Source organism: Micromesistius poutassou, assembly GCF_964030765.1.
Source record: "Micromesistius poutassou genome assembly, chromosome: 16".
NCBI classification, from domain to species: Eukaryota; Metazoa; Chordata; class Actinopteri; order Gadiformes; family Gadidae; genus Micromesistius; species Micromesistius poutassou.
The window spans coordinates 9,425,534-9,452,274 of record NC_140286.1 but is presented as its reverse complement, the minus strand read 5'-3'; the positions used below and the strand labels follow the sequence as shown (position 1 = coordinate 9,452,274).

Here is a 26,741-nt window from a genome sequence, read left to right as displayed (position 1 = left end):
AAACACACACACACACACACACACACACACACACACACACACACACACACACACACACACACACACACACACACACACACACACACACACACACACACACACACACACACACACACACACACACACACACACACAAAATGACAAAGACAGGCACAGAAGCTGTTGGCTGACTATGGGCCAAGGTGCGCTCTTTTCCAAAGTAAAAGGTGCCATGCCTGTACACTGAACTTACGTAACCCTGGTAGTTTAGGATCAGCAGGTATGTGTGTGTTTGTTTTTGTGTACGTGTGTGGGTTCCTGTGTCTGTAAATGTGTCACAGGGATTTTTGTTGTTGTTGTTCTGTGGGCCAAGGACGTCGTGTTATTTGCGTGTGTGCGTGTGTTTTTGTGAGTGTGTGTGTGTGCGTGCGTGCATGTGTGTGCACACGACTTGCATGTGTGTGGGCGTAGCTAAAGTGTTCTGAGAGGTAAATACTGCAGACTGACCTGTCCACCCGGATTAGCTCTCCAGCCCAGATTAGCACCGACCCAACATAGGTGGGACAACCCAGGGGCTCAGGTTAGGGGGAGGTCACTATGTGTGTGTGTTTGTTGTGTGTTGTGCTTGTGTCAAGTTGTATGGGTCTGCGCTATCCTCCAGGGGATTAACCTATGCCCCACTCTTGAGGTGAACACAGCGGACTAGAAGCGCTAAAAGGAAGCATTAGAATAGCTGTGTTAGCATGGCTAGTTAGCATCAAACGTACTGACATCAAACGTCCTTTAATGCAGCACAGTGAAGGCATGTACATCAAATATTAAAGCAAAATTTTACATTTGCATCACCAACACAATCTATCATCCAACCGATACTACAAACAGAAGACACATCGATGGAATGCTTCCAGTGCAAACTGAAGATAGCTGAGCTTTTATTTGAGCATGTTCAAATGTTGGTCCTTAAATGTAGGAACCAAGGAGAGAGTCGGTAGCAGGCGTCCAATTCTAGGGTCCAAACACTGTCACAGAGTCATGTGACGCCCGCTCTGCCCTAACGGAACAAAACAACACGGCCCCTGGTCCTCATGCATTCAACTTAGGTAAGCCTTTCAAACGCCTGACCTTAAACGCTGGTGTGTGTGTGTGTGTGTGTGTGTGTGTGTGTGTGTGTGTGTGTGTGTGTGTGTGTGTGTGTTCAGTAATGTGAGAATGGCTGTCTGAGGGGAGAGGGTGGGGTGTGTGTGTGTGTGTGTGTGTGTGTGTGTGTGTGTGTGTGTGTGTGTGTGTGTGTGTGTGTGTGTGTGTGTGTGTGTGTGTGTGTGTGTGTGTGTGTGTACGCATGCACGTGTGTGTGTGTGTGTGTGTGCGTGTGAGTGAGCGCATGTGCGTGCGTGCGTGCGTGTGTGGCAAGAGGGGGAGGGGAGGGTGCCTCGAATTCTGGAAAAACAAATGATATAACAAACGTTGGTTCGCTGCGGGGGCATGGGGCTCCTGGACCTCGGGCCACACGGCACGGCGGAGCAGGGAAACGGACCGGAAAGAAATGAATGAATGAAATCAAACAATACACAAGAGGAACAGGGGGGACGGACGTGCAAACTTCTCCTGCTCTCAACACGGCTTGCCTCGTCGCGCAGGCACTTTCGTTTTCCATGTCAGCTCCTGCTCCAACACGTCTCTCTCTCTCTCTCTCTTCTCTCTCTCTCCTCTCTCTCTCTCTCTCTCTCTCTCTCTCTCTCTCTCTCTCATCTCTCTCTCTCTCTCTCTCTCTCTCTCTCTCTCTCTCTCTCTCTCTCTCTCTCTCTCTTCTCTCTCTCTCTCTCTCTCTCTCTCTCTCTCTCTCTCTCTCTCTCTCTCTCTCTCTCTCTCTCTCTCTCTCTCTCTCTCCCCACACGTAGCCTTGCTGGCTGCCCTCACTCATGCCTGATCCGTGGCTGGTGGATTCCATGCCGGAGCACAGTTCCCACCGCAGATCCACCCTCAGCCTAACCAATGTGTTGGCTAGCCGTTGCAGCTAGCCATTCAAACGGCCTCTCCCATCTCCAAGGAAAAGCAGCCGCGGCTTTAACCCCTTGTGTGCGTTCCATAGCCACACACGCACCGTCAGTGCCTGCTGTGGCCAACACTTACTTTGTCTGGTCCACTTGCTCGGTACACAGCGCTTAAAGAAAATAGCATTGCCCCAAAAATACTCTTTGTCTTCAGTAGGTGACTCTCTGAGGCTTCTTCACAGAAACCAATAGCATAATAATTAATAACCTCATAACAATAACAATAACAACAACATGATCGGCCGTACACAACTGGTGTTTTGTTCACCCGTCAGGACAGTTTCAAGGGAAGGCCCCTGAGCACCTTTCATCGTCGGGCCCCCACAAGCCTACCCAAACGGTCTTCCTTACCTTCACAATATGTAAATCACTGCGTTATGACAGATTCACAAACAGACGGCCACATTCCCGCCTCCTACACGGATCCAGCCAATGAATGAGTTGCTTGCTTGGGTCAACTAAAGCCGACGAGATCCAAAACAAAAGTTGGATATTATTTGTTTTCTTTTATTCTTCATGGACTCCCCTGGCACCGTGGCTACTGCGTCTGATCCCTCGTCACGCAGCCTGTGCAGCGGGACCACAAGATGTCCCGGCGAACAATGCTGCAGGAATGCCTGCTTCTTTATCTCATTAGCAGCAGTTTCACTCGGACAGAAGCACACAATGAACGAGACCCCGACCCCCAACCACCTCTCGTCACACACACACACACACACACACACACACACACACACACACACACACACACACACACACACACACACACACACACACACACACAGACAACAACAACAATCCATCCCTACTGCAGGCCCCTGCGTGAACGGCATGAATGCACACTGTCCGGACGATGCCAACTTGGAAGGGGAGGTAACCAAACACATTTGCACCACCAGCGAGCAGCGGGCATCCAGCGACTAGGTGGGGTGTGAGCGACAAGGCCAAAGAATGAGCCCACGGTACAGGAGACGGCAACGCAACCCCCACCCCCCCCTCCCCACACAGTCTTGAATGTGAATCTAAGCACCCAAGTGTACACACAATCCCATACGCAAGTGAAAAGAAGAGAGTAAGCAATACTTGAGAGTGCTAAGTCTCGTTGAAGCGACTGCTGCGGCGAAGTGTTTGTGTAAGTGGTCGGCTGTACGGCAGGCTACGGGCCTTCTTCTGCGTTAATCTCACATCGGAGCCCGGCAGAAATTCCAAAGGGATCGGCGGAGGAGCTCTGTCAATTTACATTCCCAGCCCATGACACGGGTCGCATGTGGTGGATTGACAAATTGAATTAGCACAGGGACCCTGAGTAGACAGACCAGCCAAGTGCTTCAGCTTAGCGAGTCTGGCCATCATAAAGTGATAAAGGGATTTGTCTCATTGACATAGAATCGTCCATTTCTGATAATTTCCAAAGGGGTGGGCACTTGCAATGGTCTGTTTAGAATCAAAACGTCGCACAATAGTATTCTTATGAAATAACACAAGAAACAGGATCCGACACAGACGCATTTATAAAGTGGCACTTCAATTTGTCAAATATAAAACATACATTTCCTGTGTCGCATCAGTGTCAAACGGAAAAGTCATAGCACTCACATTCTGAAGCAGAAGCCGGAATAGACTAGACTACAGCTGGCCCCAATACATAGGTTTACAAAGGAATATCCAAAATATTTGCTTAAGAAAAAAAGAAAGAAAAAAGTTCATTTATAGTGCGTATCTTTCACTGCCTGTAAACGTAGCAGGCAGAGACCACTGCTGCAGAATTCAACTTTTATCAACTTTTAACTTTTATTTGTTTAACCAATATGTTAAATTGGTTAAACAAATAAAAAAGCAGAACAACATCACGTCAGATGATTTTGAGTCAGTCCGATTTTGACTTGGTCATGGCAGAGCTTCAATGAAGTTTCCGGACACAAACGGTTTCCAAATGATGGGAGTAGGCCTACTTACAATCATCACAAAGTAAACAGGAGGTTAAAACATTGTGCAGTGTTTTTAATAAACTGCGGCACGACTAGTGCTATTCATCAGTGATAAATCACACAGGCACTGTTGTGGGGGACGGAGAAAGTAAAAACATCGCTACCTGTTCTATTCATGTTTACTAAATAACCAACACATTATTATTAGTAGATAGAGATAGATAGTAGATAGATACTGAATTGAGATTTTAATACATTCCAAACTAACGAATATCAGGATATTCAAATATTCGTGCTCAGTCCTATTACAGACAGAGCCTAACCCTAAAAGTCATGATTCCTTTTGACTTGGTTTGACTTCCTGGGTGAATGATATGGATTCAATGGGGAAGAAATCTGAATGGTTAAATTACATTTGGTTTTAAATAAATATTAAAGGGCTGATCTATTGCTCAGTGCAGCGTTGATGTTGATTTCCAAACATATTGTTTATGGAGGAAAACATGATATGGCTTATGAGTTTAAAGTAAATCCCACTATATATGCAATTTTGTGCATATATATCTATATCTATATATAGATATAGATATATATTCTACTTGGTGGACAATAAATTGTGAATATATTCTTAGCATAGGTGGCCCCTGGAGGAATCTAACCCTCAACCCTGATAATGCCATACTTTTCCAATGGAGCTAGACAGGCCCATGGAATAGTAACCTGGTGGTTAAGGTACTCAGACCCACAGTACCACGGCTGCGTTCTATCAAGACGATGGGAAATTGAGTCAACTCACTGTTGAATATGTGTTTTTCAGAGCGAACACTGAATTGGCTTTCAATATCCTGCTGCATCTCATCCGCCCCGCCGTCATTATCATGACGGCGATTCTGAGGCGAGTTATTGAGTTATTGTCGTCGCCCTCTCGCTACCCGTGGACACGATGACTCAACTGAAGCTGGCACTCAGCTGAGGCGGCCGGCGTGGCAACAGGAACTGTAAACAATTTCATTAGCCGTCGGGCCTCCATTAATAGAACAAAAACAGACAAACAACATGCAGCGCTGCCCCCACCCGGTCATCCAGCTGGCCCCGCTGAGTGGAAGTAAGACGTGGGTAAAGCGGGGCCCTTTGACGGGTAACCACGGCGGCTCCTGGACGAGCAGGTGACGCACGCAGCCCCCGGCCTTGATTGCTCATATCCTTTCCCTGTTTGCTTCAAGAACAGACGTGGCCGGATTCGGTGGCAACCCAAAAAATAACAACAATTTGCGCAAATTATTTTTTGTCGATTTGGGTGCCTTGATGAGTAATAATAATGAATGCTTGGCTAAATAAAGCTGCAATGAAAAAATAGGGGGGGGGAATAGAAACTAGAAAAAAGTATTAATTAATATAAGAAATAATATTGTATCATGAAAAGTTTAATAGAATATGGAGATTGATTGGCTTCGGCTCTCTGCTGGATTAAAAATCGAAAAAAATCAAACCCGCTACTGCAGCACATCTGCCAGAACAAAATGTGTGGCCAACAGGAAGTGGTGAATTATCATTCATTCACCATCAGTGTTCAGCGCTAGATGACCTCTTGAGACTCTTTGTGAACCGACATAACGTAATCATTGTTCCCTCACTTATCTATGTCACTGAACGTGCCATTGCTTGGCACTGCATCCGTTGTCACGGGGCGACAGGAAGAACAACACTATATTTGCATATTTGTACTGGTTTCTTTCAAGCCAAACACAAAAAAAAAAACGTAAAAAAAAAAAAAAGCATTTGAAAACACATTTGCTTTGCCTTCTTAACAAAATGCGTGCGGTTAAAATGGGAGGCCCGCAGTTAAAACACATCCTCCGCCGAGAGGCCTCCGCTCGCGGCGATAAGCCCTTGTAAATAGAGCGCCTGTGTAGAGTGCGCACGGCTGTAAAGAAACGCCCGTCTGTCCAGCTTTAACAAATGCCTCAAATATCTGAGATTCCAGGGGAAAGGCTTCTGGCAGCGAGCACTACGAGAGCTCACAGGCAGGGCCGCGGCGCTGCGACGGGCCTGCTCCACAGCCGTTAAATCAGTTCAGTGGAGACGTGTGTGTGTGTGTGTGTGTGTGTGTGTGTGTGTGTGTGTGTGTGTGTGTGTGTGTGTGTGTGTGTGTGTGTGTGTGTGTCAGGCTCTCTGTGTGCTGAACTGTAAACATTGGCATACATTGGTGGCGGTGGTGGATGCAGCCGGTTCAAACCTCGTCTGACAGCCGTCCATCAAAACGGAGGTTGGCGAACTGGAACAATAAGACGTGCTGGGTGTTAATATTGCACGGAGCTCGTCCCCCACACCGCTTCACTCAAGCCATCGCCGTGGCCCTCAGCCCAGCAGAAACAATAGCGCTTCACAGCTGCGTCGCTTCCTCTTCGATTCCTTGGCGTATTGCTTGTTTTTAACCATTAAGGACAAAACAGAGGGTGAAGTTTCTAAATAAAGAGTGTGCGTCCGTGTGTGCGCGCGCGTGTGTTGTCATGGCCCGAAATAGAACGAGGGAGAATGAATCATATGCTTGCAGGGGGGGGGGGGGGGGGGGGGGGAGAAAGGCCAGGCCTGGCTTCTAAACATGGGTCATGTTTTAGGAGGCGACCGTAGGGGTGAGGAGGACCACACTCTCCCCCACAACCCCTCACCGGCATCACGGCAGTGAGACGTGCAGGGGAGCAGGACACACACACACTTTTTCAAACCTCCCCCCCCCCCCCCCCCCCGGCCACCCCACCACCACCACCACCACCTCACACCCCTGGTCAACCTCGGACCCCGGTGTCACGACACAGCCCGTGCCCTCCTTCTTCTTCTGTTGTTCAACAACGCGGGGCTTTTCCTTCCCAAAACAATACGGTGTATCGACAACATCCTCATCCTCCCAGGGAAGGGGGATTCATTTACTAGCGACTCAAGTTGTCCTGTTTAATGCTCGCTGACCCCCCTGGAGGGGGGGGGTGACCCGTCAGTATTTTAGTCTCGTAAAAGTGTCGGCTCTGCTAGCGTAGCGGCACACACACACACACACACACACACACACACACACACACACACACACACACACACACACACACACACACACACACACACACACACACACACACACACACACACACACACACACACACACACACACGTTCATTCATAACCTCTCGGAGGAAGCACCCCCACAATGACGGGAAGCAATCAGGAAGACCTTTCTACAAACTCCTATGACAGCCATTGTTCGTCGCCGAAGATGGAATTGGCGCCAGCCACCGGTCCGTGTCCGAGTGTGTGTATGTTTGGGCCACAGGGGGGCACCTGGCGGAGGTCATTGTTGAGGTGAAACACACGCACACGCACACACACACACAGGGTTGGAGTGGCAAGTGCCCTTGCTGCTCCTCTGCTCTGGGCTACTATGGGGCATGGGACCCATGTGTTCCTACCCGGGATTGTGCCACCATGTTACCCTCTACAGTTCCCTAGCAGCGCAGACTAAACAATAGCCCCCGTCTGCAGCGGCGTGCGCATGCAAACACACAATGTCCTTGTGATTTATGCGGTGTCTGCCCTCGCCGTCATGGTAACACACACACACACACACACACACACACACACACACACACACACACACACACACACACACACACACACACACACACACACACACACACACACACACACACACACACACACACACACGGCCCCCGTCTGGTGATTAGTGGAAACAGATGCATGACGTCAAGTCAAGGGTAAATCTGGACGCTCCATATAGAGGAGCGAGCGGCTGCGGTAGGCCCCCACACCTGACCTCACTCAGTGAGTGGTCAGTAGCAGAGCGCGACGCAACAGTTAGCCCGGCGTGCTAACCGTCGCGCATCGCTGCGTGTTGTCACTGAGCCGGTGGCCAAGAGAGGGAAGGAGAGATGGAGAGCGAAAGAACACAAAACACGTAAAATAATTCTGATAGAACTCACAGTCGAGTCATGGGGAGGAGTTGTAATTTAGGGATGGTGGTTGGATGCATGTGGCAGCCATCCATTACTGTAGTGGGATAACGATAGAGAGATAGCGATAGAAGTGGGCAACCTTCTTTCAGACCAACCCCTCTGACACACACGCCTTACACATGTGTGTACACACACACACACGTCTTACACATGTGTACACACACACACGTCTTACACATGTGTACACACACACACACACACACACACACACACACACACACACACACACACACACACACACACACACACACACACACACACACACACACACACACACACACACACACACACACACACACACACACACACACACACACACACAGAATTAAATAGGCACTGAGTATTTACTAATCGAGTTCTGGACCACGCAAAAAGCGGCCCGCCAAGTGGTGTCTCCACAGCGGGCCCCAGGGGGCCGATCACTTTCTACTGGTGTGTGTACTGCCAGTGCTCTTCAAGAACCTCCCGGGCTTCGCTGCGCTGCACCAAGAAAGCTCTCAGTGCCCTGTGAAAGTATTACCCAGCTCAACAATGTCGTTTAGAGCCCAAAGCACAGAGAGTGATTTCAGGTTCAGGATTTGAAGCACCATGTAATGTTTAACCATATCTTTTTAAGTTTCTTCTTTTAAATTTTTTGCTTTATTAAGGAGTGTGACTATCCAATACCTTTCCGACTTGAACTCGGTTTGACAAGATCAATACGCAATGGGTCACTCAACAGGTCTTGGCTTATTGCTGTGTTGATTTACGTCCTCCTTTAATTTAACTAACTTTTAAAAGAGGTACAGTCCTTCAAAATCTGAAAGCTCAGTCAGTGCCGTCACGGACGTGGGCTTTGGGCTTAAGGGTACATCAAAACCCCATTAGACTTTTACCTCCTACTGTGGCAAGAAAATGTATGTTTATAAGATTGTAGACCACTGATAACTGCCTCTTTTACCGTAGTGCCTCTAGGCGTATTTTCAGGGTTGAATGTGATGAACTGCCAATTCCGCTAACTTTATTGAATGTTGGTGCGTTCTGTTTACATCTCTGAGCCGTGTCCTAAAACCCACTTTTGTAGTGGAAATTATTAACAGCAATAAATACAATTCAATGATTCAAGGAATCATTGAATGATCGATTAACAAAAACTAAATTATTTAGTGTGAGATCAAAATGACCTTAAAGCTGAGAATATTTGCAGTAAGGCATAGTAGGGAAGTGGAAAAAATGTGAACCTCAGGGGAAAATCCAGGGTTCTCACTAAGCTATGGCCAAACCCCCCCGGCCCCATGTCTGTCCCCCATCCCAGGCTCAGCAGACCTCACACAGCAGCTAGCAATGAGCGCTAATCTTTAAACAAGTGCTGTTTACAAAAGGGAACCAAAGAGAAATATGAATCCACTGATGATAAGTCAGACTATTCTGAACATTATGAAAATATTCCAATGGCCGTGTGTATGGCTTATTTTCCAACATTCGATAATTTGAATATCAACGTAAAAGTACAACAGTATTGATAATGTAGTTTGACTGACAAGGTTTCTGCCTATTTATCTTCTTTATAAACTTTTTGTTGAACACAACACATAGCGTGAAAGTAGCTTGGTGCGCGCGTGCGTGTGTGTGAGTCCAGAGTTTTCATAACAAGTAGGCACTCTGTTAAATGGACACACACAATTTAGTTAGAAAAAAAAGAAGGAGGAAATTAGCAGTGGTTGGCCCCAGAATGGCTTAAACTGCCCCCATTTTAGATTCTAGAAAAGGAAATTGGTTGTGACTCTAAACATGGGAGTTCAGCCAAACCTCATGGCTGTATTGCCTTGTTTTATGGTGATTTACCGATTGTACAGAAAGTGTATGAATGGTGGGAGCTTCAAAACCTCAAATCTCATTCACACAAACAAACCGTAAAAAAGTTTCTCCATTGTATCGGATTGAAACTCACTCTACCTTGAACACTGATGTCGTAGCTGGGGCTTAACGAGGCCTTCAGCGCTTTAGGTACACTAGTCAAAGAAACCACAGACCCTACACCACAAGGCTACAAGCCCCAGCCTGTGCTGGACTGGAAGACCTTGTTAGCAGATCAGGGCACTGCTGCATCCACTTCCAACCTTGAGTGTTTTGCAGAAGTAAAAGGAAGGGTTTTAAGATAATCTCTGAGTAACCAAGCCTTGGGTGCATTCATTTACTTCCTAATAGTAGAAGTAGCAGCAGCAGTTATTCCTAGGTACCAGCAACAAAAGCAATGTTACCAAAGTCAGAAAGAATTATAAATAAGTAAAACCTTGCTTCAGGTAACGTTTCCTATAGCATTTAACACACACACACACACACACACACACACACACACACACACACACACACACACACACACACACACACACACACACACACACACACACACACACACACACACACACACACACACAGTGTGTCGAGTGTTGCATAACAGTGCAAGGCCAGGGAGTTCAGACAGCACCCATACGCAAAATTCTTCCCACTCAACCTTTAACTCTTTTGCCGAAGTAAAAAAAAACTACAAATGTCTGTGCTTGTCATTGTATGATAAAAAGGAGCCACTTGATAAGGAAACCAAAGCGTATTTCCTCGGATACAATCTGAGGAAACGGCAAAATAAAGTGCAGGGAGGGGTGGTTGTCGTCGGCCTTGCCCCCTGGCTTCACCACGGATCACCAGTACTGACAACCTTCCCGTCTGGTGAACACACACATGCACGGTCCTGACGTGGAGTGCCTTGCATCATATCAGTAGAGTCCGGCCTAAAACCTGATCGGCCCCACTAAACACGAGCACATGACTCGCATCAGACCTATTAGCGCTAAATGAGACACAACATGTACGTTAACAAAACACAACTTCACCCTGAGTGGCGGGCAGGCAGCCGGCTAATCACTTCCATCCAGTGCATATCCTTGCAATAGTTCTCTAGTACTAATCCATCTATCTCTATATATGTATATATATACTGTACATAATACTTTGATGGCACCCCAACACACACAACATTAAAACGTTAACGTTAATAAACGTTGAATAATAAATGGAATATGAATTTATGAATAATAAAAAGCTGAAGCTGGAATTGGGCTAGGTGAACAGATTGTTTTTTGTGCGGAAAGCATCACCATAGCAGCGTCTCCACATTCTTGCAGTGCGGGGCAAGTTCTTCATTTCCTTGAAAGCTAGGTGAGTGATGTGCACATACAAGGCCAACTTTTGACTTCATGAAGCTGCGAGGAATTGAAACACTCAGTCCGGTATGTGGGGTAGAATCCCTTTGGATTTGTGGTTGTTGTACTGGATGGTATAGAACCCAATGTTGCTAACGTGGATAACAACAATTGTAAATATTATTAGACTGCGGTAGAATTCAAGGGCTCACAGCATTGCGCGATAAGCACATTATCCTGACATAATTCTTTAAAAGGGAAGAGCTGGGCGTGGAGAGCCAGTGGGTCGTGAGCCCCAACCCAGTCGGCCTAATCATAGATGCCTTAAACAAGCTCTAGCGATGCTTTTTATGACTCATTTCTCCAACTGATTTTGTGGAAACTTTGTTTGTTTTTGTAGTTTAGTAGCACTTAAAGCCACATTCAATTAAGCAATTTTTGCAATCCTACAGTAATCATTACAATTGATGTGTTGTTGTCGTCCCTTGAGATAAAGACACAAGTGTGTTTGGTCCTTTCAACTGTCGTCGAAAGAACCTGTGCTTACGGTTTGCAGGTCCAAGTCAAGTCTCAAGTCTCTTATGGTTGTAATAGGTTTTTTTTCATTACCGATACTTATCCAAGCCTGATACCAACCTAATGGTATCTAACCAAAACATATACATATTATTTCACATTAAGCTTATTCAAAATATATAGGCCTACAAACATAATAAAAACTATAGGAGACAAGTTTAGGTTTGAATATAATAGCGTGTTTTTGTTTTTTTACTTTTGTGATGTTTCTTATTATAATCGTTGGAAATGCGTTGTATGCCTTTAAGAAAAGATGTGATGGCATGTAAACACAGAGCACATAGTTTATTTTGAACTAGTTAGGGAAAAGAGCCATAACCGATAACACTATAGACCAGTGGTTCTCAAACTTTTTATACGGCGTACCACCAAAAATGTATTACCACCTATAATATATTAACCAAAATATTTGTCTCCCCAAGTACCACCATTATGACCGATGTTCTAAATTATAACAAAATACAGTAGTGTAGGCCTGCGGCCCCATTCAGCTATGCACAGCTCACGAAGAAGGCATATTTAACAATTCTATACCAAAAATCATTTTTGAAAAAGCAAAATTATTATTATAAAATGATAAGATAATGAGAAGCCTGCATGTTCGGCTGTAAGATGACGTTTGAGACTTTGATATTTCTACGATCATCACATACCACCACATACCACCCGTGCTCGATTCACTGTCTTCGTTTTTTACAGTTCTGCTCGAAATATTCTCCTCCTGTCTGCACTTATATAGTAGTTCCTGCTTGGAGCCAAGATCCCAGAGTTTTTGAACAATTCATAATTTAAGCACTTATCTTGTCGTCAGTTTAGCTTGTAATCGCCGAAAGTCAAAACTTATTTTAAACCCCATTTTACTGATCTCATGGTAAATGTATTCCATTCGTACTAGTATTTTGATATTATGCTTTTAAAATGATGTAAAAAATTCCTCTGCGTAACACCAGTGGTATGCGTACCACAGTTTGAGAACCACTGCTAGAGACTGCATGGATAATACACAGTAAACACAGATTTAACCCAACATATAATCACATGTTATAGTTTTGCCTGTGCTACGCTCTGCATGTAGCGATACGTGCACAGAGAAACGCACACACCGAAGCTTTATACTACAAGTGTTCGGGAAGCCTAACCCATCCACTAACAATCACAATCATTGGTTGTCTAGAACAAGCTCCACACATCCACATACACCGTTATACTATAAGTGTTCGAGAAGCTTAACTTTCTCGCAAAGTTAACCACTGCCCAGGCAGAGCTCACCACACCCCGAAGCTGCCTGTGACGGGACGTCAATGAGAATACTTTCAGGCACCTCGGCGTCACCAAAACACCAAGACAGTTCAGAGTGAAACGTTGTCATAGATTAACACTATAAGGGGGTTTGGGTTCACTGGCTCTCATGTTTTGTGTGATGATATAGAAATAAATGGTTGAACTGATTTTCCTGCACATGTCTGGATTGTTTATGAAAATGTTTACGATCTCCAATATACGCGTACGTGCATCCGCACACCGGAAATCACAAGGCTTATGTACCAGAGGAATAAGGTTACGCAAGGAATGGCATTCATCTCCATTTCCTTAAGGTTAATGCGTCACTGTGTTTTCGACTTAAGTGACTCAAACCCCTATCGTCATGTACGGCCTACTAAGAAGGGCCCACAAACAGTGGCAAAGGGTGGCTTACTTCTTTGACAGTGCTTCTGGGTCCAGCAGCGCTCGCTGAAGTGCCCGTTGATGGTGGTCATCTGGCAGGTGGTCTTCCCCTTGGCCGCCCCGGGGCACACGTCCCCGCACTCGCGGTTGTGCTTGTTGGCCACGATGTAGTTGTCCTCCACCGTGTCCAGCACCTTGGACCAGTCCAGCGTGGACAGGTAGCAGAGGTCCGGGTTCTTCTCGATGCGCACCGCCCCGCGGGTGATGTTCATGAGGCTGTGCAGGCCGATCTCCCGCAGCTGCAGCATCTCGAACAGCACCAGGGCGTAGTTGAAGAACAGGTTGTTGCCGCGGATCACCGTCAGGTTGGGGAAGAGGTCGGTGAGGCTCTCCATGCCGTACACGCGGAACAGCAGCAGGTAGTCGGTCACCACCCGCAGCTTGGGGAAGCTGAGGCCGCGGAAGTCCTCGGGCTTGGTCTTGAACATGAGCAGGATCTTCAGGTGGCCCTCGATGACTGTGCAGTTCTCCAGCAAGTGCAGGTTGGTCACATTGTTCCTGATGTCCTTGCTTGGGCAAACTGGGGGGGAAATAACAAAAACACACACAGACAGAGACAGAGACAGAGAGAGAGATCTTATTATTAAATGTAGAGCTGGTAAATGGAAAGTAACAGCATTAAGCTTACAGGTTAGGCTTTTACAAGCATTGCACGTTTTTCTGGGTGTACACTGGAATGTAAAAATAATGCACAAAGTATCCTTCTTCTAACTTGGAAATATCCCATTATAAACCGTAATGCTGAGTTGGTGATACGGTAAGAATTACATAACATATACAGCTTGCCCCGGTCCTAAATCAATGCCACCGTTTTAATAAAGTTTCAAGCTCTTCCTGATTGTATACATGTCCCTTTTCAGTTCCCTATTGATTCACGCAGATCAATGTGACCACTGTGTGACACAGGAAATCAGCTCTTCAACCGTTCAATGGGCATGTTTGAAAGAACATTAGGGTGGTCTTGAAAAGGAAGAACCTTGAGGGCGTAATGAGAGGGATATTTCTTGAAAAATGTGTGGTTACTGCTTTGATGACAACCAGGCCTCTTCACAGACACTTTGTTTGGCAACCACAATTCTGGCGAGAGGCCACCGTCGTATGGAACACTGTCATCAATCTCCCCTTGGGCTCATCCTCTGCCTCTTATTAGGTCTGCGGAGCTGCTACCGTCATTTAAGTTTATTTAAGAACGCATTAGCTAATGTGTTAAAAATAGGTATAGGTTACCATCATCCTATTTACAAGTCAACAGTAGGCCTATATTTAATGAAATATATATTTATTTATTTTATTTTTTATTTTACTTATAATAATTGTCTACATGAGTTTGAGGAGCAGGACGCAGGATAAAACGTGTTTTCCTTTCAGAGACAATTGAAAAGTTCAAAGGTCACTAGGTGAGGCTGAAGGAATGCTGCCACGGTGACCTGCCCCTGAGCTTTACATCCGGAATCAAGTGGTTGAGGGAAAAAGGTTAAGCCTAAAAATCGAAAATGGTGGCATCGCATTTAAAACATGTGCTTGAGGTACAGGACAGTCACAGATACCCAGACCCAGAGAGTTCAATCCGGAGGGTTCGGGTTCAGGAAAACAAACAAGCTTTTCACTCTGTGACCTTTATAGCCTGAATGTTAACAGCCCATTAAAATTGTCTGAGCTTACTCCTGAAATGGTTTTGGCTGGGACAATGTGGTTTTGAATTGCTATTAAAAGGATAATCTGCTCATTCAGAGTAGTTCATTTAAAAAGTGTTTTTACAATCCAATCCTCAGCCTCGGTTGTGGTCTGAAGTGTTGCCACATCATAAGCATGAACTGTGTCCCGCAAACTGGTCATTTCAACCCAGGAGAATGTAGCTTTACAAAAGGAAAAGAGAGTTGCAGTTCTAGCCTACAGGAGCTGGGAGACATTGCTGCAGCCCAGCCTTAGAGGAAACTCATTCACCTCCCTCTGAGGATTAACTCTTTACTGCTTCTCAAACATGAGCTTATTAAAAAAGAAAACCGGACAGCGGATGCTGGGGCGAGCGTCAGATGGGACGGACACCTGGGACGACGTGACAGTAAGATGACCCGACCGGGAACGGGAACCGACCCTGTAGGACACGACTGGGGTGCTACGCCCCGCCTTCAATCAGTGTGTATACACTTCAGGCCCAGGACAGTATTTTTAGCACTGCATTCCCCAAAGAGAATCTAATACACTCCGTCCATACAGACAGTGGCTGCATTGCAATAATGGAACGCTCAGGCCCCGGTGTGCACAGCAGGAAGGCAGGGACTTAGCCAAGCTGACAGCTCAGTCCATGTCTGGTGATTACACCTGGTTCACAACTCACGATATGAAAAGGCAAAACACAAACTCCGTAACATGTTCCACTGCGTGTTGTGCATAGTCATTCAGAACAACAACATTTAATCCAAAAACAAGCCCTGACCGTTGCGGAATCGAATCACTTCCTCCAGAGTAGAAAAAAAAGAAGTATCGGGCCACCACAAGCAATGGGGTAACCATGGCAACTTGGATGGCCCATTCTCTTCATTAACTTTCAGTACATAGCCTGCTTACGAGCCGTCCCAGACTAACAACACAGACACTACATTTGAGCACACCAATCATGACCAGAGCTGATTTTCAGTGGCCAACACACAGGGTATAAAGCCAATTAAAACCAACGGCAGTATGATTAAGGTTCCACAGCTCATCACCGGTCTTACCAAGCAAGTTAAACAAGGTTGTTATCTGCATTTTGAAGCCACCTCTTCCTATGGATCAAATAAACACTGAGAGCGAGAGCGAGAGCAAGAGCGAGAGCAAGAGCAATCAAAAGGTTGACAGTTAGTCACAAGATGTTCCTAAAATTAACTCAGCAGGTGCTGAAACTAACTTCCCTGTAGAGGTTTTAAAACCAATTCAATGCCTGCCTACCCCTGCCTACAACTTGTGGGTAGCAGTGCAAGTGCATCCTATTATGCATAACAAGCCTTGGAAGAATTGTGAAATGTACACAGTTGCAAATATTTCTCTTTAATAATTGCTTAGAGAGGCAACAGGTCAGCTTGTGGGCTGGTGGGTTAAGGTGCAAGCACCTGATCTCTTCTCAGGGGGTTGGTAGGCATGGGAAGTTAAATAAGAGACTATGTATGACTTTTTAAAGACCACTTTACATTGAATTCCATCAGCAGGGAACTGAGCTGTGCAGGATACTGCAGTGAGTCTCCAAAGCAGCAAAAAATAGTGGCAGACATTTTTAGTTGTAGGTCTATTTCAATCCTGCAGGAACATGACCACAAATACAGATGCACACTGTTGTGATTATTTATATTTCTTTACTCCCAGGTCGCCTTAACGTTCCCGCTCTGTCGCGCAGGAACTAAACCAAAGAAGGCAACCGTTCAGCAGGGCTGGCAATGGCAACTGACTGTGCTCATAGGCCTAGCGGTGGACCCAACCGTCCATGAGCACCATCACTGGGCCTCCACTGACGGGGAGAGTGAGAAAACGAGAGGGAGCGGAGGCCTCGCCGGGTGTTCAGAGAGAACACAAACATCGAGCCGTTGCGACACTTCTCTTTTACAAGGTTTCGCTGCTCTTGTTGATTTTTCCAGCCGGCGCTGCGGTCGACTGTGATCTGCAGAACGCCGAGGTCACAGAGGAACGCGCTCACCGTTGCCCAGGCCGAGCATGGTGTGCCGCGCGTCAGGAAGTGTTCTGCGGTCGCGTCCTCATAACACAAGAAAAAAAAGAACTATAGCCTGAATGAAGCGTCACTTCTTTTGCATAGTCTACTTCATTAACAAATATAAAAATTAAGTTGGACATTCAACCAGTTTCAGTGATTGTCGTTGCCCAGAGAGCACTGGTGAGAATGTGTATATTATAGTGGCTAAGAAACAATTCAATGATTGAATTGTATTCTGATGAACATGATTCACGGCGTACCTGGAGCAAACATGATTCTGTCAACAGTCTCCCTCATAAAAACCACAACAACATTTTTATGAATCCAAAAGGAAAGACATATTGGCTTTGACAGACTGCTGATGACGTGCGACTGTGCAGATGATTTCTATGCCTGATAAATTAAGCATTGCCTAAAGCACTTCAAGTATAACCATAGGTTCAGTCCAGCATTGCAGCATATTTGAACCTGATTAACAGGTGAATAAAGAGAGATCTTAGATACTGGATTACATTTGTGTATTATTCTTTTTAATGTGTGAGAAGGATATTACAAGATGTTGATATAATTTTGAACGAGCAACCTTGACGAACATCGATAGTAAGATGATAAAGAGGTTTCTTGCCCCTGCCCCCGTTTTTTTTAAGGACAAAAAAAGCAACTATTGACTCTTGAGGTAATTGAGGTAATTATTACCTGTCAAGGTTTAAGACCTCAATAACAATGACATTTTCTTTTTATCAGGGGCACAGTGATAAGTATCTGAGAACAGAACACTTCCTGCCAGACACTTTTGTAGTGTCATGCTAGACGTGAGTTGGAGTACGGGTGGGGGGGTAGTACTTTCTGTAATTTCTGCTTTCTTTCAAGCAGCATTTATGCCAGACGAGGCACACCATTTTGCATTCATGGCTCTTTTGTGTACATTCCCAACAAACTGGACATGTGGAGGTGCGTGCGTTAACAGACATGTCACTTGTTGTGCAGCTGTGAGTCTCCTAATGGGTTTGGCTGTAGTACTGCACCTCCTGTGGTGAGAACAACTAAACAAACCAAAGACGACAACAACCGGTTGGCAGTGCAGCCTGACAACAGGCTCCAACACCTTGGATAAAGGGCTCTCTGTTGACACGCAAGAGAACGCAGAGAACGACAAGCGGGATACCGGTCAGACAACCTGGATGGCCCAGATCAGCCACAAGAGGGTAAACCACGGAGGTAAACCACGCTGGAAGCAAGCTTGGTGTGGTGTAGGGGCGCACTCACACTAGGCAAAGTTGCCCTGTACCATACTCAAGTATGACTGCCCCCACCCCCCACTGTGCCGCTGGCCTGTGCTCACACTAGGCAATCTCAACTGGGCCTGAGTACGGTTGCCTCTTGTCTCTTGTCATCCAGCTCAGGTGTCAGCTCATTAGCATCTGTACCGTGGCCTGAGCACACCTCTCCGAATTGTACTGAGGCCACGGAATTTAACTGTACTTGAGTACGGATGGCGTGCTCACACTAGCCAAACGATCTGTAGACTTTAGGGGGCAAACGTACTCGAGCACAGTACAGGTGGCCTAGTGTGAGTGCGCCTTAGAAAGGGGTGGGGGCTCTGGCAGCACCAGAGTATGCATGTGCGCGCATGTGTGCGTGGCTGTCAAGGAGTAGTAGAGAATCTCCTCTATAGATTCAGGTCACTTTTCACTGGTAACGAAAAGCCTGTGTGGATGATGGGCCTCCAAGCTCCACTCACTTCCTGTGTGAGGTTTTAGTCTTGAGAGTAAAAGAGGGAGTGTGTGTGCGTGTGTGTGCTTGTTGCAGCAATGCACACACACAATACGCAACTTGTTTATGATTTATGTCCTCAGAACTGCATACAGAACAGGTGCAATGACACTGCCAATTTACGATGAGAAATCCCATGTATTCTGTAACAGTGTTGGAAAATATAGAAGTGCAAAATGTGTTATTAACGTTTCTTAAAAAAAACGATCTGGGGCTATATTATGCACTTCCTCTCTTGGATGGAAAATATTGAAAAGTTACTGTTATTTACGACTCTCGTACTAATGTGCAATAACGGGGGAATTATGTTAAATATCAAGACAAAATCACTGAACATCAAACCATGTACAAAACGTATTATTCGGATTGGTTCTGTACAGATAGCTGCGTTCCACTCTCATACATGGGATCCTTATTGTTAACCTGTGACATTTGTACATTGTTTGTACATTGGATTTCAACCTTACCATTAACCTCTAATGCATTGCCCTTAATGTACCTATTACTTGTGCCATTGTGTTCATTAAAGTTGCACCCTACTGTTTATTTGTTTAGATGTTTATTTATGATAATCTACATTACCCGTCACATTTCTGGCTGTACATATGGTTATGCAACGTAGTGCTCTTTTAATGTTATGTTGTTTATTTGCTCCTTTTCTACTTCAAAGCTGTCAGTGGATGTGCGATATTGTTGAGTTTATCTCAATTAAATACAATCAGATAAGACTATTTTCATGAATAGGGCACTCCATGGGAATTGCTACTACTAGGTCGCTACGTCCTCTTAGTCGATTGCGGCTAGTTAGATTCAGGACCCAGGTCAATAATAATCGCACTCTCGTTCAAGTAAGAATCGCAATAGCAATTTCATAAGTGCCTAAAAACTGTAGCCTAACATTATTTACCATAGCCCTAGATAAAGGCATGGAATGGGTAAAAAATAAGAACAGAGGGCATCGTTTCTTACAACTATGCAGAGACAACTGTCACAAGAACATTTATAGCTATTTCAGAAGGTCTAGACTGTTGAGAAACAGCATGAGGCACAGTTGGAGATAAAGAACTCCGATGCTCACCCTCTCTGAACAATAAATAACCAACAAACCCGATATGACCTTATCATGTTCAAGGTTTTGCATGTAGTTGACTTAAAACCAATCATAACAATACATTTATCAGCGACAGGTTTATTGACTATTCTCTTAAGGCTGTTAAGATATTATGCCCCGTGATGATCCGTGAAACCAACCAGTTTCGAAACACATTTCACAACATGCACATTTGCAATACGCGACAGACTCAGGTAAACCTGTAGGTTTTAAGTGTAGTGTGTCACGTTGTTCCACGAGTGAATTGTGGGGGAAAGCACGGAGGATAGATTGCGACTTCATTCATTTTTGTATCTTGAGTAATATCGTGTTCTAGCAGGCCTTTTGGTTGGTGAACACATTTTGTAAAAACATAATCTATACATATATTATGCAGAATAAAACATCTTAAACGGCATAATGTTACCTTGACGATTATTAAATCAAAAATGTATAAGCAAGGTTTAATAAAGCTAATATCGCTTTAATATAAAAACACAGCCTAAAGAGAATGTATTTTCTTTACAGTGTATGTGTACTCAAATGTTGGATACGCGTTAACCTTTGTCCTGCATACAGTGACATGTTACTTTGTCCCAATACAATGCCATGTTACCACATCATTGTTTACTACGTGTCATTAGCTACAACACAGACCGCTGTGACAACTGTGCAATTATACAAAAAATACGAAACACAAAAACAAGGATAAAACATGCTGGTTGCATGTGTGGAGATGATGAAACAGTACTTACTCTCTCCATTCGTGTGATGATTGTTCCATAAAACGCAGACTGTGGCCACAAAAACCACAAAGAAAGTCCGCAGCGGCATGTTGACTCAGGTGAAGTCAACACCCAACGCCGTCTAAATCAAATTTAAAACAGTCCTCGGGAACAAAACCCCAAACCAGCAACAACAATCCAAAAAAAAAAAAAAACCCGCTTGAGGAAATTGGTTTTGTTACGCGGCACTAGCAATCAGGCAAACACAAATAAAAACAGACATCCCGGGAAATGGGCGGAGGGACGGTCCAACGTGTTCAGTCCAGCGGCTAGCGTTAGCAGCTTCATGGCTGGCGCTGGTGCGGACTCCGATCGATAACCCATAGGTACGGCATGACTTCAGGGTCGGGGTGTTTGGTTCCGAATTAAAAAAGGTGCCGTCTTCCAGTGTTCGCTACCAGCACAAATGAAGTGTGGAGACGAACACACACGTGACAGGCCGATAGCAACACAACAGCAGACAGTAGTAACACAACAGACAGTGTTGGCCAACGCTGAGCTAGCGCTAGCAAACAACTGCTAGTTCCCCAACTGTCCAGGCCACAACTAAAGTTGGTGCTGGTCTGAAACTGTTATTTTCTTGTATACAATAGCATTGTATACCTTCTTTGTAAATGCGTATCCATCTGCATTACATTTAACGCACTAATCGTTGATATTAACGCGTCTCACTCCGACGAGAACGTTGCTTTGCGACACGCGTGGCGTAGTGCACTAAACACGAGTCAATGCGCTTAATCCACGTATTTTTATCTGTATAAAATCCAAACTCCGACCGACGGAAAGTAGCTCCAATCGTCTACCTGTCTTTAAATTGCAACCACGGATTGCGGTCGGGGAATGAATCCAAACAAAACTCTTCAACCAATGCAGAGATTTCAATAAGACTTCGACTCAATGCTGTCAGACCTCGCGGTGGCTTGCTCGATAGTCCGCTTGCATTTTTGTGCAGGAATAGCCCAGTGCGCCCGTGTCTCCGCACCCAGTGAAACCATTGATGGCAGTCATCGGCGTGAAGGAGAAAAATTGATAAAACCAAGCGTAAATTATACTTTTTCACCCAAAAAGAGGTAGATTGAACGGTCTCGGGTCCCCTAGGATCCCCTTCTTCCCTGCCTCTTCGCCAGTAAACAAAACCTTCCAGTGAGCCAGATGGGGCGAAAGGGAAATACGGACTGGAGTTTATTGGATTACACGCACAGCGAGCCAAAGAAAGGTTTCCAACTGCTGTTACAGCATTTCTGCATGTTGGTGCTGCATAGTGTTTTGACTGTTGAACGATAGAAATCGCTGAGATTTACGGCGATTTTATTGTTTGGGCGAGCAAGCAAATCCGATGGGAGTACTTTGATATTTGATTAAATATTATGTGGCACATAATGCAAAGGTTTTCGGTGTTTACGTTTTATCTGGCTCGCTCTTGTGCGCAATATGGTTTTCATTGGTCCAGTTGGGACTGTGAGAGAAGTATTACACGTGTAACATTGTAATAAAGGATTTTGATAGAGAACATTCCCCAGGATCAGAAGAAAATTATGATTATTATTTTATTTATTTTCAAAAATATATTATTTTTGCAGCGGGGAAGGGAATACGGAGGATGTATTTTTAAACATCTTACTTCCGATTGAGTCTGCAGCGTCCTCCAATTTCATGAGAGGATAACACGTTGCTAGAGGGGAACACATACAACTATCTCGTGACGACGAAGTTTTCTATTCCAGGTATGTTTGTGTACTGGGATTCGAAAACAATGCCATTCTCGATCACCACTGCGCCTCTCTTGGCAATATCACCAAAAAACAAACACTGGTTGATTCCCTAACGTAAAAATTATGGATGGCAATAGTTGGCCATAGAATCAAACATGCTTCTGCCTAAGGGACAATGATATGAAGCATTGCTGTAACTTCAAGTTCACATCCTACAACAATTACCAATAATATTTCGGATAAATAAATAAATACAAATAAAATCAAAACATTAATCATAGTAACAATAACACAAATTGACAGCAGTGCAACCAAAACGAAAATATATCAAAAGGGCTTATGAGGCCCTATTCAATGTGCTGCATGTTTGCATTTGTGTGTCCCTCACAGAGCACTGAATGAAAGGTTACCAGAGGGGGAGTGGCATGGATCCACTGAGCTGATGTGACCTCCTTGCCAGGAACATCTGGCTTTATAGACGTGATGCACTGCCATGAATTGTCTATCCCAACTATAATCACATAACCTCAGCCCTCCGTAGGTGTGTGTGTGTAGGTGTGACGCACCATAATGAGATTAAAATGTGTCCAGTCTGGATGAGGCCATGCCCCGCTTCTGTATTTAAAGTCAGTCATAGACGTCATATGAACAAGGCTTTCCAGGGAATATTGTTTATTGTTTACAAACGACCCATGTCAGTGGAATTGACAATGGATTTGTACCACAGTTAATTAAAATGAAGTTAACATTTTACTTTACGCGTTTGCTTTTGCACAAAGCACATCTTGTCTTGCTGTAATGCCACAGACAGCTATTGAATCCAGTGTAATGGAATATTAATCCCTGGCCATATAAACAAACACAGATAATTTTGCCAAATGCCTGCTACTCAATAGCAATAGCAATATTTGTCGAGTATCTGGCGAGCTGGATCAATGTGTCTACCTCACAGCTATGGCACTAGCACACCCTTGAACTTGATTAGGGTCATTACGCCCCAGCACTATCGATGTGTTCCTTAAGCACTTAATATGAAGGAAAAACAAATGACGAACAAATGACCTGACCACAGAAACCTGGCCGGTAGCCTTCGTATCAAAGAGGTCCTTTTGACGAGCTCCGACTTGTAGTGGTCCAAATGAGGTGCCTGGGGACCTCTCCTGGTAAACATCCAACGCATAGTAGTGACTACCCCCTTAAGTGGGGAGGGGGGTTAATCCCATTATATTGTGCACAACATGGTCACAGCAGCGACTTAAGCCAATGCTTGGTTGAAAGACTGCTTTCAACTTTTCTGAGGTTTCCTTTGGTCATATGCCTATGCACAGAGCACTGCATGTGGTGTTTACAAGTTCTGTGTATTATCACATCCTTAAATAAACCCACAATAACACAGTGGCTCACTGTTGTTATTGTTCATGTCTGAATGGCATTTCCTGTATCTCACATACTGTTATTAACCATGTCACCATCATATAAATACCTGAATCTATGACGTTTTGGCCCATTCGGAAATAAAACAAAATGATGTAACCTTCATGCATATTCCTTCATGTAGGTCTGCGTCGAGACCCCAGTCAAAGTGGGACAATTTTAACGGGTCATCAAGAGTTCAGATCATCTTGGGCTGACCAGAAACCTTGTTGGGGGGCAGATGTTTATTTTGGAGAACGTCATAAGGTGTTACCAAGTCTTGTCTTATCAATGGATCATGAGGCATTCTGGGAGCTTGAAGACGGCGGGGTGAACGGATAAACATGTATACTACATTATACAATGGCAAAAAATAGAGAGTGGCTTCCTTCCAAGAAGACTTGAGAACCTTGGATCCCACAAGGGCCTGGAGCACAGCCCAGAGGTAAACAGCCACCCCACTGGGTGAACGGTCAACCACACGTGCCTGGAAATGTGAAGGAACATGGATGTCCTCCATATAGAACATGGGAAGGCGGTGCGAGTGGCAGAGGTCAGAGACGATTCCCCTGTTCACACGGGCCTGTTTGACAGGAAGAACAATGAGGTTCTGCCGTGATTCATCCCAAGGCCCTTCCGAGGCGCCACGATGCTCTGCGCCAGCAGGGCAGGAAAAGGGGAAGCACACCGTGTGTGTCCCCACCCATCGCTCCCTCACTTCCTATTCCTTAGGACGTCCGTGTCCTCAAGGTTTCCTCACTCCGAGGAAAAATCCTTTCCTGTTGCCATTTCCACCCTACCCAGAATACATTTTTTTTGTTTACAGGCACATGACAAGTGCACCAGTTCTCATGCGTCTCTGGGAGGGGGAACTCACGTGTCCGAACACTGCAGTGGCATCAGGCGGTCTGTACGTGTCTGTGGCCTCTACCGACCGGCCAACACTCTGAAGGCCGGTCATACAGGAATGGAAGCGTTCTTATAGTCCATTTTAAGCCAAAATGGGGGTCAACCTAGAACAAATTGCAACAGAAGCAAACTCAACTGATTTTGTAGCCTCAATATGTCCTGAGTAAAGAAAAAAAAGCCCAGAAGAATCCCATTAGGGGAAGGTTTAAAAAAAGACCCAAATATATCCTATTCATACACCTATTCATTCTTTTTCTCACGTGACTAGGGTACAATTTTTAACATTTAGATCACCATGGAAATTACTGAGTTTATTACTTCATCAAGACAAGATAAAAAATATTACAATTTTTTGGAAATTGTTTGTTCACATGGGCAAACAGTGCATAATCTAATTATGTATGTACTAATTTGCATAAATACCACAATAGATCTAAACATTGGGTCAGCCAGGTGAAAATGTCTTGACATCTTACAGTAAAAGACTATAAAGGTATACAAATGTCACCATAAGGGGCAGAGATTCTGTCATTCGTTCAAGGTCCACTCAACTGTCAATCAACTGTCACTAAGCTGTCAGGTAAGAAAGTTTTTGATCCAGCAACTTTTTATTTTACCTACCTTTTGTCTTCTGCATTTTCCTTACCCTTGTCTCCTGTTCTTCCCTCAGACTCATCCCCCAGAAACAGTCCCACATACCCAGCCCCAAACCCCATCTCTGCAATAATAATTAATAAAGGCTGGTTTAAAGTACTTCTTCCTGCCTCTATGTATTAATGCTCATGGGTAGCCTAAATGGGTCCCATTCAAACCTTATCATTAAGTCTTGTACTGTAAGATGTCAACAAGACATTTTTACCTGGCTATACCAAATTTTTTGATCTGTTGTGGTATTTATGCAAATTAGCACATACTGCGTTAAATTATGCACCGTTTGCCCATGTTAACAAACAATTTCAAAAAACACATTTTTTGTTTGTCTTGATGTAATCAACTCAGTAATTTTCATGGCGATATCTAAAGGTAAAATTAGATGAATTGACCATATTCACGTGAGAAAAAGAATGAATAGGCGTATGAATGATATATTTGGGTCTTTTTCTAAACTTCCCACTAATGGGATTTTTCGGTTGTTTTTTTTTTTCTTACTCGGGACATATAGAGGATACAAAAGTTTGTGTTTTGTATCTTTTTGTACTTCTGTTGCAATTTGTTTGACCTTTTTTTCATAAAATGACTGGACTACTACTGTACTGTGAGGTATAAGTAAATGACAAATGGTATGGCACTTGCCATCATAATATAGCAGTGTACCCCTATCCCTCCCAAAAAGACACTGGTTGCTTTTGATATGTTTCTGTAAAGAAAGAAAAATAGAAATACATTTGTGAGTCACAACGTGGAACTATTTCTCACACTATCCACTATTGAGATTTCGCCTCAAACAAATATCTTTATAACTGTGTAAAGTAGTATGAATGATATATTGGATTGGTATCAACAATAATACAAGACGTGTTAATCTATGGCTTCCTTGGATTTGGGCATTCTCGCAGCCTTTGTCTCACCCCCATCCACCCTATTTGTAATTACACATTGTGCATAGGAACAAGAATACCGTAACCGGCATTGCATCGTGTGTGAGGCGATTATTACCTGGTGCTTAAAGAGACTCCATTGTGCTGATTAGTTTATCTAACACCAAACCCATATGGCAAAGCCCGGCGCCATTACAGCACTCGTTAGTAAACAATGGGCATGGATTAAGGCTAAGAGCCTTATTGCTATCTCTTCCGTCCTCTTGCTAAAACCACACTGCACCTGCTGCTGCTCCACTTTGAAACTTTCGCCTACATCATCATTTTCATACACCATCAGATTAGTATTTTCTCATTTTAGGGGGGCGAGTTTGGTTGATCA

At 44.6% G+C, this 26,741-nt stretch overlaps 1 protein-coding gene across 1 annotated transcript in view; it reads right to left on the bottom strand.

The window, feature by feature from the left end:
• Window positions 1–21,887, bottom strand: part of insra (insulin receptor a) — a 45,958-nt gene extending 24,071 nt beyond the window's left edge. The window contains 2 exon segments of the mRNA XM_084481102.1: window positions 13,429–13,977; window positions 20,758–21,887. Of these exon segments, the coding sequence (XP_084337228.1) occupies window positions 13,429–13,977; window positions 20,758–20,836 (628 nt within the window). The 5' untranslated portion in view covers window positions 20,837–21,887.
• Between the last annotated feature and the right edge of the window lie 4,854 nt (window positions 21,888–26,741).